General features: G+C 44.4%; 1 protein-coding gene across 2 annotated transcripts in view; it reads left to right on the top strand.

Annotated features, from left to right (window-relative positions):
- Window positions 1–15,488, top strand: part of NUP98 (nucleoporin 98 and 96 precursor) — a 2,071,147-nt gene that overhangs the window by 730,667 nt on the left and 1,324,992 nt on the right. For both annotated transcript variants that reach the window (XM_069640340.1, XM_069640339.1), the window contains exon 14: window positions 10,594–10,778. In XM_069640340.1, coding sequence (XP_069496441.1) covers window positions 10,594–10,778 — 185 coding nt within the window. The remainder of the gene's footprint in view (window positions 1–10,593; window positions 10,779–15,488) is intronic.

The raw sequence follows: 15,488 nt of genomic DNA, 5'->3' as shown, positions 1-15,488 counted from the left end.
TTGTCAGATAGTGGTCTGCCTTAACAGGATTTTTCTTTGAACCACAGATAACCATCTCCATTCCTCAGACTCCAAGCACCTTAATCTAATCAATGGGGCCACATGCACCCTCTGATGACCTGGAAAAAATACTTAACTATCAGACCTGTGCCTCGGATTTACTACCACTGACAAAATGACTAATCCCCTCTAAAGATGTTAATACAAAGGGATGGAAAACATCTGTTCCTTTGCAAGGACTGTGAACCTTGCACTGTTCGTACAACTTTATTACTATAACTGTTTCTTTCCCGTCAAGATTTTCCCTGCCATTTTAGAATTTCCATATAAAAAAAGCGCTGCTGTATGAGCTTGTTTGTGTTGCATTTGCAGTTTTAATATTTCATCTTCCTAAGTGATTCGTATAGATTTGCGACACTATCCCAGTTTTGCTATCATCGCCCTCCTGCCATCAGTATGGTGTGCACAACATGAATCCCCCGCGATAAAGGCTACCCCGACACCTATGATTCTTTGATAAACTGGGCATTTGGTCCTGGAAATGCCTGCCATGCTCCAATGGCTCTGATACCGTGCAGGTGAGCCACGGGAGAGTGCATACCCTCCTCAGAGAATGATAAAGGCCAGTCGGGCTCTGCAGGAGCTCCTGATTCTTTGGGTGAGTCTGCAGGAAATTCGAGGAAAGTTGCATCAGAACTGGGAACCATGCTTGCGATCTCCAGGCAGGAACTATTACTATCGCCGCTCGCTCCTACCTGACCTTTGCCAAGACTTGTCAGCATTATGAAAGGTGTAACGCACTGCTCCCTTACAACTGTGTTGTAAGACGTCTGTATCTAGTGTGTCTGGATCTAATCTGCAGATAAAGAACTTGCGAGTCTGAACCTGGAGGTGAATAGGTCGACTTCCAAGGGTCCCCTCTGGAGCATCCAGTCGCTGGCGTCTCAGATACTGTGAGCTTGTCTCACATTCTGTTCTCCTGGCAGGTATCCTGCCTTGATCGATAACTTCCATTCCAGGCAATCATTTATTTTAGTTGTTGTGCATTTGTAAGGTGCTTATACATCAATTAAATTGTGGTTCAAAGCACCCACAGGGCAGCAGGGAGGGAACATGGGAATGAATAACAAATATAACAACGAAAGAGGCAGACCTACTAGGCCTTGTGACATTCAGAATATGCAAGTGCAGCGAGAAGGGTTGAGGGGGTGGCAGGGTAAGTGCTAGGGGTATTAGGAGGTAGTGCTGGTGAGTGAGCAGATGCAGGTTCCTAGGTGGAGTGGTCAGCTGCCAACAAATAAGTTCAGGCCTGTGGTGGAATAGGCCAGAGGGTGCCAAGGCAAGTGCTGAGAGTGGGCAGAGGCTGTAGGCGATTGGGTGTGGGAGGCCAGGACCCTAGAGAACCCTGGAGGACACAGAAGGGCCCTGTTCGCCAATCTCAGCAACTGTGGGATTTAGCAGAGGAAGGAGGAAGGGAAGGGGAAGTAAAAAGGAAAGTCTTGAGGAGCTTCCAGAATTTGAGGAGATCAGGCTCAAGGCAAGGAAGGGGGAGGCTGTTTCATAGGAGGGAGCCTACTGAGGAAAATGGCTGTTTAGCCGAATCGCCTGACAGAGTTGGTACCGCAGGAACGTAAAGATCTGGAGGGAGAGTATTTAGTGAGAACATGTTGGAAATGGCGCGGTCTCCGGCACAAGACAGCCTTGCGAATGATGCAGAGGTATTTGAATTTGATCCTTGCAGCAACTGGGTGCCAGTGGAGAGTTTGTAAGGCTGGAGAGATGCGGTCCCTGGGCTTGAGGCCAAGGATAAGTCTTGCAGCCCTCTTCTGGATTAGCTGGAGGGTTTGTAGAGAAATAATCAGTAGGTTAAGGAAATGGCGATAGCAATAGTCCAGCCTAGAGAGAACCAGAGCACTAGAGACATTGAGCTGCTGGGGGGAAGTGAGGAAAGGAAGAATTCCTTTGAGGAGATTGAGTTGAATGTGGGCCTTCTTGGCAAGGTCCTGAATGGGAGGGAGGGAGGGAGGGAGGGAGGGAGGAAAAAGGAGTTGAAGATGACTCCAAGGTTTCTGGCTGAAGGAGAATGCGAAGAGCCCATAGAAGATTGCTTGAGTGAAGGGAAGGAGGGAACAGGAGTCCCAATAGGAAGGATCTCACTCTTGCTGGCGTTGAGGCAGAGATCATCGTTAGTACACCAGGACTTGATGGCCGATATTATTAGTACAATAGGACTGGATGGCAGATATTGTTAATACACCCTGACTTGATGGCAGCTAGGCAGTCGGAAATGATGGAGGAAGTAAGGAGAGTGTACGCAATCTAGATGGACCACGTGTGACAACATTGATGCTATAGGAAAAGTAAATAAGTCCAAGGCCCCTGGCCCCGATGGGCTGCCTCCATGTGTCTACAAATAGGACCCTCCCTTTTGGGCACATATTTTGAAGATACGTTTTGACCTGATTCTGCAGACCGGTATTATTTTCATCGTCTTGGTGTTCGGCCCACATTATCCCGATCTATAGGGAAGGCCCCCCTGATCTTCCAAACTACTATCGCCCCATAGCATTAACTGATGCTTCTTCTAAAATCTTCTCTCTACTGCTGTTACATGCGTTACAAGCCTTTATTGACAAACATGCCCTACTGTCTGTTGATCAGGTGGGCTTTCGAAAATATATTGGCTGCTCGCTTACGCCACGATTTTAGCTCATCTCCAAGCACAAACATCCAACTCTCATATGGGGCAAGTGTATATGGCCAGTATGGATCTTACAGCCGCTTTTGACAGTGTGATTCATGAGATTTTATGGTCCAAAAGTTACACCTTGGTATCCTTTCCACTCTGGTTGCCCCGATTGCTCTATTGCATCAACACACTACTTATTGCATACGTTTAAATCGCAATGGAGCACTTAATAACGGGATTTCTACTGAAATAGGAGTTAAGCAGGGATGCAATATGGCGGCAGTCCTATTTAACCTCCATTTGCAAGGCATATATATGCTTTGGCAAGATCAATTAGTTTTCCTCGCTAAACTGGGGCCTATCCAGCTATACTGCATTGGCTTCGCCGATCTTTTATTTTTTGACAGAACCCCCTTTGGTCTACAAAAAAAACTTGATCTGTTTGATGCATTTGCATCGGCTAATAATAAATCCTGCGAAGTCATTCATATTAACATTTGCTAGTGGTCGATGTAAACCGATTAGATATCTATGGTTTTCACATGGGATTGTCATTACTTATGCACCTTTAATTCGGTACTTAGGTTACCCTCTTACAGATACCTATTCTTTGAGTATGTGGAAAACCTACCTTAACAATAATATTAAAATTCTTACTTCTCAGATGAAAATTATCTACCACAAATACTGCACAAATACTGCATGTTTTCACTACTTCCTCTCATTCAGTTCTACTTACTAAAAGTAGAACCGATGATTCTTTACATATGTTCCTATGAAATTGATGTATTTCTAGATGCACTACAGGGCAAATTGTGGAAGACTGTTTCAGGTCTAGCCCAATCTATCCTGAATGTTATCATATGCCATGAGATTAATTTACTTCCATTGTCTGTAAAGAGAAATTTGAGAAACATAAAAAACCTTATAACAATGATCAATCACCCAAAAATACTCTGAGCTTAATAAAATTTTGGCTAACCCATGTATTCACTCATTGAAAAAAGCAATTGACAAACTAAAGTCCATTCTTGAACTGATTAATGAAACCCCTGAGACAATGGCTATGTTCCTTGCTGCACAGAAGAAAACATATGAAACTTTCCACTGGTGCATTATGTCTGACACGATTGGTACTTACTCATCCTATTCTGAATATAATGCGTTCCCCAGGAAATGGGGGAGTGACTAAACTACCGAATTCAATTTCCCTCTTCAGTGAGAAGGAAAACATACCTCTGTTCTAGACTAAATCAACTACCGATCTTCTCAAGAACTAAACACTGGAATCGCTCGAAGGGAATTATTGATTCTGGTTGCTGCCGTTTCTGTGCCTCTGATGAGGAAAATTTAACTCTTAAATATTTACAGTTCATGTTTCGCAGCACCTCAATCCAATTTTTGAGTAGTCTCCTCATGGTCAAACATATATTACCATGGAATCTCTATGGAGACGTTGTATGGGAGGTACAACCCTGCGTCTCACCTTTAAATTGATTGACCTCCTTGCTATCATTGAACCAAAATTATATGAATTTTTATCGCCAACACAGATTATGTGAATGATGTTGTACTTTTACTGTATTTATTCTGACTACTGGATTGTAATGTATTTGATTTTCAGTCTTTATTTCTATTCTACTTTTCCTGCTCTTGTGTATTCCAAGATGTAGAATTTACTTTTTTGAATCTTGGGCGTTTTTCAAAATCTGAATATCTGTTAAGAAACAATGCGAATTTGTTTCAGGTTTGAATCCGTCTATTTTGGTTATTTAATTATTATATGGAATCAAAACTCAAATGATGTTTATCTCTGGTAAATATGATCTAACTATTCTTTGGTCAATATTCAGGAATATTTTACGCCTCTCCAGTTTTTGTAAGGTTTTCTTTTAATTGTAAATAAGCCAAATGCAATTAAAAAAAAAAGTAAGGAGAGGGAAGTTTGAAGATTAGTTGTCATATGCTTAACACTGGATGTTAGAGGAGACGGTGGAAATGAGGTGTACAAGAAGATGGTGATTTCCCTTCAGTCTGGCTCTTTAACACCTATCTTACCTATCTTAGTAAGATAGGTGTTAAAGAGCCAGACTGAAGGGAAATCGCCATCTTCTTGAGACACTCTGATCTCCTTGATTGTTCTTAATTTATGTGCCAGAAGTTCGTTTTCTTGGTAGCTACCATGAACCCCAGAAAGTCCACCCTTTTCTTGGGAATGCATTCCGACTTCTCCTGATTGATCAGGAATCCTAGCCAAATCAGCAGTTCTTTAAATCCCCTGGAGCAGGTCCTGCAGTTCTTCCTTGCTTGCTGCCAGAATAAGTATGTCTGTCTTATTTTTCCTCAGTCCGCTGTCACACCCGATTTCATGATCTTGGTAAAAGCCCATGGAGCATAGAGCCCAAAAGGCAGTCTTGAATTGCCATATTTTCTCCTCCACTTGAAACTCAAGAATGTGTGGTCCTCTTGCACTTACAGTATTGTAAGGTAGGCATCTTTTAGATCTCTCCTTGCCGGCCAGTCTTCTTTCCGGAGGATATCCCTATTGTGTGTATACACTATCCACCCATTAAGTTCCTTCAGGTTGATCACCGGCCTTGCTTGTCCTTCCTTTGAACTTGAAACATGTTGCTGATAAAAGGTGGCTCAGTTCACTTTATCAATTCTATTGCCTCCTTCACTCTGAGCTGATGAAGCTCTCTGTGTACGATATGCTCTTCTACCTGGGAAACTGTTCTCTTGGGCAGCATTCTTGTTTTCCTGGGGATCCCCATGAACTCTGTTAGAAACCTGCTGTCGTCTGCAAGACCAAAACATCGCCTGACTGCTCAATTGTCTACGCTTCGTGCCCTGCCCCCCCTTCCCACCACCACCCATGGATAATATACCATCTTCTCTCTCACCTGGTTAGGTTGCTTGATCTGCCTTATCCTCTCCCTATGTGACCTCAGACTCCGCTTCCTCGTGCCGGGTAGAAAGACTCTTGCTGTCTGGATTCCCAGTACTGAGCTCTAGGCCCCTGAAGTCTTTATTGAAAGTTATAGCAACTGGTTGATCGACCTCTGTAGTGAACGGTGACTGCAAAAACCATACTCTGAAAAATGTTCTAGATGAATGACTGAGCCTTCTCTAATGCTGTATAAGTCCCAATGAACTTACTCCTCTCCTTCGTGAAGGCTTTGGCAAATTGGAGAACCTGCGTGGCCTCCATCACCTCTTATGACGGTAGGTCGCATAGTTTGCATTCTATTTTAAGTGGCAGGTCTCCAAGGAAAGCACTCTGTTTATTTTTCCCCAGCAGACCTACTGCCCTCTGGGCCCAGCTACTTAAGGTGTCTGCTCCCACTGGCTCCACTGTGTTGGCTCTTTCAGCTAGATTATGATTTTAGCGATGGGGCCCCGTTAGTTCTAGAACTTGTTCCTGGCAGTTTCTCCATTCCTTGTTCATCCCTTTACGCACATGGGCTTCCTTAGCCTTTGGGACATGTACAAAACCATTCTAGGGGAAGGTTGCTAGTCAGTGGATTTGGGGTGTCTGATGGTGTTCAGGTCGAACATGTCTGACATCTCCAGATCAGTTTTTTGCATGCGCTTCTCTTTCCTTGCTTTCCTCTTCCCCTGTAGGGATTCTGTTGAATTTCTTTCTACTGGCGTCTCCTCTACGCGCGTAACACTGTGTCTCAAATCTGTGTCGCCCATATTATCCCCTGGGTAAGCGGGTAGGTTTGGCACTGCAGACCTCTGAAGGAAAGAGTCTCTCAGCTTTCCAAATGCGTCAACAGCCTCTGGCTCTTAGCACAATCTTCATGGCCTGGGGGAGTAGAAGAGTGTTTCCTCTTCTGGTCCTGTTTACTCTCCTCAATGTGCACCCCAGACTGCGTGTGTTGGACGTGCTTTTATTTGCATCACTAGTTTTAATCTTTTTTTTCACCAAGAATAAGGGTCTCTGGCATGTGCAGTCTCTCATGGGGTGGTCTTACTCCTTGCACCACTGGCTCGACCTGTGATTATTCCCCAGCACTTTCTTGAAACTGAGAGACAGATCTGTGGTCCTGGCTGCCTTCACTCCAGCTGTTCTCTACCCTTTGTGACATGGCTGTGAGCATTGGCTGTGAGACGCGCTGCTGCTAAATGTTGTCCTGTGCCTGGATCAAGCAGGAATACTTGTCCGTTGGGGGTCACTTGGGGCGTAATGTGTGTGATTGCGACTACGAGATTGCAAAGGATTAGCGAATGCTGACCGCTGCGCTGCCTTGGTGGCAATACTGAGAGATCAAATCCGACTGCTATGTGCAAGGATAATAGTGCTGGTGAGTACTTTAGATACTTTCAGGAGCGCTGCAACGACTGCTCTGCTGTTGTCGCTCCGAGATATTACACTTGCACCCCGCAACCTAATGGCCATTGTGGATTTGCACATGTGCGTTTGCGTGATGAACTGAGGCATTGTTCCCTACCTATAGTGGGCGTCTGGGACTATCAGTAGTGTATGCTGGGATGGTGAGCAGGTCTCTGAGCGGGTTGAGTAGCACACAGACCATGCTCGCACTCCTGGCCTGGGTTGATTGTTTTCCAGCATCTGAGAAGTCTAATGAATGCACGCTAGTCACATCTAGAGTAAATCTACAGGGAAAACCCCCTACGCTTCTGCTAATCACGCACTTCATTACTTATTATGTAATGTCAAATTCAATAGAGATCAACAAGTCACTATACAAGATATCTGGCTGAAGAGCAGAACAAAAAGAGGAAGGAAGCTTGACGTGACATGTAGTGTCCAGAGGTCATAAGGACTACACATAAGGAAGAAAAGATATGGAGTGTTGGTGCCTTTTGATTTTTTATTTTAAAAAGATGTTTTAAATACAGTTAATACATGTGTTTTCAAACTGCTGGCTAGTAAGAAATAAAGATGTTGAAGCATAATGCTCGCCTCAGGCTTTGACGTACAATAAAGATTTGTTGTATCCTCATAACATTTTTCCTTTTTGGTTTTTGATTACATTTTTATTTGTGCCTAAGACAAGCTTGTGGCAGGTATTTTAAATTATTTTATAATCTGCTCTTTGGCATTTACCACAAATGGCTACTAAAGATGGCCAGCACCCAAATATGGCAGTGCTATGGGTTTTCTGCTTGTTCTTCGACCATATTGTAGTTTAGCCTTCTTGCCCCTTCTGGTGAGGAAAACCTGCATATGGTATTGCACATCCCCAGGAAAGCTGCTGCTTTCACTGGCTATTGACCGTGTGTGTCTGTGTTCCAGAGGAGGGGGCTGGGACTTTCTGGTGCCATAAAGTCTGTTGCTGGGCAGATGTTGAAACCAGTGGTTGTCTAGGATGGAACAGCCCCTGACTGTTTGAAAATGCAGATCCTTACCATTGGTGGGCTTGGACGTTTTCCAATACCCAAATCTGGTTAAAAGGCGGACCTGTACCCATTCTTCAGATCCATGTTGTAGCCAAGATTCACACGAGGAAGAGCAGCCTGCTGACGACTAGACTCCTGCAGCTGACAAATGTCAACTCCAGTGATGTCATGATCTCTGCTTCCAAAAGGTCAGGGTTTTCCCAACTCCCTTGGAAGCAGATACATAACCCAGGTTCCGAGTGCCAACCAGTCCCAATTGGGACCTTTTGGACCCAGTCCTGGTGCCAGTGGCACCAGGCTCATAAATATGCCCAGTCCCAGCGCTGGAAGCGCCGGGCTCATAATGCTTGGGTGGACTTACCTGCAGCAGACCATGCTGCTTACTTGCCTGCCAGTTGAGCCTCTGATCCTCTTCTGTTTGGAACTACTTTTCCTGTTGAGTGGGGCAGAAGCCACTCCCTAGATTCAGAACACTGGAACTCTTCTGGAAAGCAGGAACTCTTTTCTTACCTAGGCGTGGCTGTGGAAGGAGACACCTAAGCACTACAGGAGGCTATTTAAACCACACCCGATGGATGAATCTTGCTTTGCGTTATTCTGCATCCTCTGCAGCAGAACGCTCATCGTGTCTTCTGCATCTGATCCTGGGCCTAAGGAAAAAGGCTTACCATCCTGAATCCAGTCTTCAGCAACACCTATAAAGACAAGGAAGAACAGGTTAGCATTACGGCCTTCAGTGACAGCTCTTCACTTACCTGGTCCATCGGCTGTCACCAACGCCTCGCGCTGCATTCCGGCATCTGAAAGACAAAAGCTTACCAACTCTTCGCACGCTCCGGAGGCCTTCGGCACTGCATCTCGCATCTGAAAGACAAAACAAGGTGCGTTTAAAGACATTGGGGAACTTTAATACTCACGTGCCATTACTCCTTTCCACATCTAACCCAGTGGGTATTCCGGCACCCTGCAGCCGCTCCGAACTTGCACCTGCAAAATAAAAAGACAGTTAGAGCGCATCGTGAAGCAGGCAACAAGCGCTTACTTACGTGCTTCCAGGCGCTTCTATTCATCACACGGGCTCCATCTTCAACTCACTTCAGCCCGTCATCCGCCATCGCCGGAACCCTGCAAAACAAGAAACCTCATTACTAAAGACTTTAAAGACATTAGAATTACTCGAAACTTACCGTTCGTGCAGTAAACGACGGACAGCAGTCCTCTGAAGTCAAGAGGCCTGCTCCCCTTATCCAGTGAAGAAACTGGTTACAGCACCCTGCCCCGAGGCAGATGGAGAGCACGGCGTTCACTTACCGGAAGTGAGAGCGTTAACCTTTGGGGTTCTACAGGAGAAGAGAAAGGGAAGAAGAGAGAGACATTCAATAACCCAGTTCCTTAATCCCATATTTTCTATCTGCAGACATCTTACCCTTCAAGTCAGACATACAGTACACAGAGGTCCAGCACAAAGAGCCAGCCTTGTGTTACACATCACCTTTGAAGATACGGTATACGCCCAGTCAAGACCGGCGCCTCTACGGGAATCAGGTGAGCGTTACAAGTGATTGGCCTGTGTAGTCCTGCTCCTCTTCCTGATCGTGGGAGATCCTCATCCCCCACGATTAGTTGGTCCCTTGGACTAGTGGGACCAACTAATCTCGACCCTTGCTTGAGGGTCAGTTCCCAGTCACCTTTCTAGTGTAACATTGGCTGCAGTAAAGCCCCTTGTCCCATCTGGCCTGACCATCAGTCATTGAACCTGGGTCTAGTATCCTATCCTATGGGTAACATGGGACTAGCAAAGAGATGCATACTTACCTAAATTTGGGAAAAATACTTATTTCACTTTAAGTTTGAAAACTTTCTGAACACTTTTGAATCGCCACCACAACCTACTGCTTCTTTTCTGAAATACCTTCCCTGAAGGAACTGGAACCTGAGCCACTTGGGCACAAGGCTCCATACACCTTTTACATTGTATTACTTACCTGATGACTACTAGTAATTGATATCTCTAAAAGTGAGTATATGTGTGATCTTTTTTTAAATGACACCTATACCTGTAATCTTGTATTGTGTTCTACAGGGCTAATAAATCACTGTAGTTTTGTACATTGACTGTCTAACTTGAATTGAGTATTGCCCTGTCCACTCACTTTTCCTGAGACTAAGTCTTGATTTCCTATACACATACCTTTATTGGGTTTTGGCTAACCTTCCTAGCTTCCTTGTTCACCATACCTAGGGTGTCCTACAGCCCCCCCCCCCACCCTCCCAAAACCACCTAGACTGATTTTAGAAATCCATTTTAACACTTGCTGGAGATGTATTAATCCTTTCCTTCATGATACATTTACCCTCATGCGCAAAGTTCTTTTATAGGTAGGTAACTACGTAAAATCGTATGAATTTGTGAATTTTTCATTTGCAACATGCATGGGAATTTGTTGGTTTGCATTTATATAGGTCTTAGACTTGATGGTACAGCCATTGAAACTGTATGACGTCGCTAATCAATTTAATTTTGTTTATACTAGCGTCTCAAGCCAACTAATCCAGCTGCTCAAAAAGCTTTGACAACTCCTACACATTACAAACTGACACCTCGTCCCGCTACTAGAGTGCGACCAAAGGCCCTTCAGACAGGATCTTCAAAATCCCAGCTCTTTGATGGCCTAGATGATGATGAACCCTCACTTTCGAACGGAGCATTCATGCCGAAGTAAGTTTGAAGTGATTTTTTACTTCTGGTAGTTGTCTGAGAAATAATTCTCCACTAAATCTTCAGGACTTCTTCAAAGTGGTGCTGCAGTTTTTGTAAGTATGCTTCCTCATGAAGACCTGAATTGTTTGTGTTTGAAAGACCTGGGATCTGAGCTTTGGCCTGACATTCCCCCAGAAGGCTTACAAGTATTAAGTGGTAATTGTGGGAACTTACTAGAGATGGGTGAATTTGTCATTATGCCTTTGCTGCAGGAAAAATTTCAAAGTGTAGGGAATTTACTCTTCTGACTTAGTCTCTCATTGGAAGTGTTGGTCCTTCAATGCATTTTATGCTTGTTCATCTTGCCTAGATATGTTGCAGATCTTGGAAGTTATCTTTTAGTGTTGTCTGGTGGCTCCCCTTTGGCTGAATCCCTTTTTACGTTCTATTGGGTGGGGTTAATGTGCCACCTATAAACTGGCAAGAAGAAGGGATGTGTAAAGGGGATACAGCATGTGAGAATTTGGTTATTTAGCCACCCAATGACTGTCAATGGGCATGCTCATGCCTATGACCATTCCCAGTCACTTCCCGAAGCTCCCAAAACACATTCTCCTGTGTTCTCAGAGCTAGATTCATCGAGCAGTAATATCCAAGTTCCTGCTCGTGTTATTTGAAAATAGTCTTCTGAGAGTTAATGACCTGATTGGAGTTGTACATATGCTTCTGGTGTAATATGGCTTTGTGTCTCAACTTTAGAAGCCTTTGTTGAACTTTTTTAAAATCGGTGTACACTTTTGTCCTTTTAAGTGAGATTAATGCTCAAGTTAAAAATGCTTGATTGAATCAAGACACTAATAGTAACCTAATCTCAAATTTCTGGTTTGCCAGGCCTAGTTTATTCAGGAATGTTCAGGTCTGGTAGTTTTGACTCCCCTTTATGCTTCTTGAGCAAGAGCCCCTTTCTGCGCAGGATACACTTGTTCTCCACCCTCCCTTGCATACAACTGAGGGAGGCTGCCTTGTCTTGCAGAGGCAAGGCATGGCTGATTTGTCCAACTATAGTGTGGGCATCCTGTTCAATGTTCAGAAAGCACTCGCTGGTGTGCAGACACACAAGACAATTGGCTCATGATTACCATTGGTTAGACTAAAGAATAAAATCCCTTGTCATGCTCATAAATACTTGCTCCACTTGATTAGCTCATGTATCCACGTGGACCGTTTCAGATCCCATTTGGCGGCTGTTGGCAGTTAGACATTTTGTTACGTTTTTCGTTGCCGTACTGTTAACCAGCTCGTGGAGCTTATTCATGTGTCATCATATTAAAATTTACTTTTGAAATCTCAATGTTTTCTATTCCAAACAGGAAACCCGTAAACTGCATTTCTGTGACCATTATTTTGGGGCTTCAAGTACTTTGGTAATCCTAACACTATTGTTGAAAGAGCACTTTGTGAAAAAGTGCGTTCCAAGTGGTTTCTAGTTTTACATACAAATGCTTTTTATGCCATACCCTATTCCAGAGCCCTCTTCTGAGGCAGCGAGTATCCTGCATAAATACCTTTTGCAGGAAACTTTTCTGGTCTACTTGTACTGAAGGTAACTTATTAACTTAGCTCAAGCTTCTGCAAAGCAAGCTAATTATCCTTCTGATATATTCCTTCCATAGATTCCTCATGTGTATTCTCCAGCGCAGCTTATCTTCGGAAAACGTTCTGCCACCATTGTAGCTCGGGTCCGCTTTGGCTACACTTGATGCTTCTATGCGCTCTTTCATCTAACATGGCTTCTGGGCCTGTATATATTGAGGCATGCACCCCCTAAGCGTACTTCATTTTTACTGCACACGGTTTGCTTCAGGATCACTGCTACTCTGTTCTTTCAACTTTTACTACGTGCCCTGAAACGAGATCTCTTGTCTTTTTCCTTGTGGAAAAAGTTGGAGTTTCGCCACCCATTCCCGGAGAGCCTTCAGATGCATCGACTGACACAACCCAGTTTGAGCTGGACTTTAGGCCTAGGCAGGAGTAGTCCTTTTTGCAAAATGAGTAGCAGTGCTCCTGAAGTAAACGTCGCCTGGGGAAAAAACTAGCAACCTGAAAAATGTACACATTTGCAGTCTGTCAGGGGGCGAGAAGGAAGAGGTTGGATGCATGGAGAAAGGTTTTTGCCGCAAGCAGTTTTGCCTTTAGAGCTATAAAAGCCTCCAATGCCTCTGGCCACAGAGGGGCAGCCCAAACACATGCCTCATTGAGGTGATCGAAGGATTTGTGGCCCTGGTTCCCGATAGCAGAGAGGAGTCTCATCCAATAATGCAATCTGGGATGGATACAGATTGAAATTTGGGGAGGACAATGGCTACAGGCGCAGTGGTAATGAGGCATATCTTGTATTTTGCATTTACTACCAGAGACTAGTCTCTAAGCACTGGAATTCGAACCTGTGTTGCTCTGCATGGTCTTGCATGCAAGACAAACACGTTGCCCCTGAACTATCCTCAATGTGCATTTATTAATTGCAGATTTAAGTCTAATATAGGCATACTGTTCTTTGAGGTCTAAATTAAACATGTCTTGTAGCTCTTCAAAAGTTAATAAACGCCCCTGTTGAATTCTATTCCCCTTTACACTTTTGGCCAAGCAGGCCAGGAAACGTCCCAGTGTTTCCCTCTTCGGAATTTCATGTTTATTCCAGAATGAGGCATTGAGTGTTACCCTTCCTTTACATCCCATACCTTTCAGTGCATCTGCTATTTCCTGCAGAACCTGGTTTGTTGCCAGCTGAGTAGCCTAGTGATATTTCCAAACCTCTTGGAGCCCTATACCTCCCTCCCAGACTGACCAGCATACTGTACTGAGTGCCAACCAGGTTGCTCCCCTGCCCAAATCGTCTTCCTTACAAATCTATTGATTTTCCCGATAGGTGCTGGTGGGACCCACACTGGTATATTTTGGGGAACGTAGATTTTGGGCAGCAAGACATCTTAAAAAGTTTCGCTCGAACCCATCATTGAAACTGGCAGCGGTGACCAGTTTTCTGCATCGCCCCCTTGAGTGTGTTTAAAATTGGGAGCATGTTTCGGACGACAAACTCCTTCATTTTTACAAATCCCGATCCCTAGACATTTGAGGTGATCTTGTTTTACTTTCAGAGGGCATTCCTCTGGTATCACTCCTTGTCAATCGCCAAGTATCAACCTAGACTTCCCCTAATATATTTAAAGCCACTCCATCTGCCATAGGCTTCAATCATGTCCATTATTCTGGGAACTTACATGATCGGGTTGCAGAGGAAGATCAATGGGCTATCCACATGTAGCGAAATGCGATCCTCCCAGCCATCTGAAGCCTTGGATAGATGTATCATTGCAGACCCATTCCATCAGGGATGCCATGGCCACTGTGAACTGAAGTGGGGAACAAGGACACCCCGCTGTGTACCCCCGCTGTAGCAGGAAGCCCCTCAAAACATGCCTATTTACCTGTGCCAAAGGTTACTTGTATAATAGCTGAATCCATTAGATATGCCTTGTCTGAATCGCATTCACCGTCCATAATAATTCCCAGTATAGAGTCGAAGACTTTGAGTCAAGCAACATTATGGCTACATATTGCTGTAAAAGTTCGGATTTCGATAGGGTGTTGTGGAGCCGTTTTGTATTCATTAGCGTTAACCTGCCTGGGAGAAATCTGCATTGGTCAGAGTGTATTAAGCTGGTGGTGTTTTCAGTGAAACCTAGTGGCCCGAATTGTAGCTAAGATTTTAGTTTACCCATTAAGCAGGGACATGGGCTATTAGTTGGCGGAGCAGGTGTCTGGGGGTTTCCTTACATTGTGGAACTACAATCTCTGTGGTTCTCAAGTCTTCTGGTAACTTTCCCTCTTCTCTACTGCGGATAAACAAGTCTAGGAGTCAGTCAGTGACTCTTCTTCCCAGCCTCGTACCAAAGCTCCATTGGGTTTCTGCTGGGGCCTGAGCCTTTTCATACTGGAGGGCATTTAGTGCCTGCTCAATTTTTTCTACAGTGATCTTTGTCTGATTCAGCGGTTTGCTCTGCTGGCAAATGAGGTTGTGGAATAGTGTGCAGGAACTCTCCAACCACCTGCTCTTTTGCCTTGTTTTAACTACTGTAGTGTTTTGATAGTACTCAGTGAATTCCTCTGCTATTTGCTTCCCTGAATTAGAACTCTCCCTCCCGTGTCCCGATTTGCATTGGACCCGTTGGCTATGTATTTCCCCTACCTGTCCTGCAGTGAGGCTTCCATTTCAAACACTTGTTGCATCCTTTCCTCTTAGCAGCCATCTTCTATGGGTTTCTTGCTCTAAACAAATTGATATGCTTCCTATAGGTATGTAGCACTTTCCACCATGCCTTGTTTAGACTAAAATGCTCTCATCTATAGATTCCTGCATTTCAGGGTCTCCTAGATAGTATACATTGAGACGGCAGGATCTAGCCCCTTACCCATAAGGGCGGAGTGATCTGAAATACCTGCGGTAGATATTTTATTCTACAGTGTCTCAGGTCAATACGAAATTAGTCTATCCTGGATAGGGTTGTGTGAGCTCCTGGGTGGAACGAGTAACCTCTTCCATCTGGATGCACACGCATCTTTCAGAACAATTGTATGTATAAAGGAGTAGTTTGCTCAGTTTAGGGATTGGCCCCCCACCCGAAAGCCCGGGAAGTACTAGCTGCCAGATTATGCATTACATTGTTAGTC

Source organism: Ambystoma mexicanum, chromosome 7q (assembly GCF_040938575.1).
Source record: "Ambystoma mexicanum isolate Mex_15411 chromosome 7q, UKY_AmexF1_1, whole genome shotgun sequence".
NCBI classification, from domain to species: domain Eukaryota; kingdom Metazoa; phylum Chordata; class Amphibia; order Caudata; family Ambystomatidae; genus Ambystoma; species Ambystoma mexicanum.
Note: the sequence above shows the minus strand (reverse complement) of the source record. Positions and strands in the feature narration are given on the sequence as shown.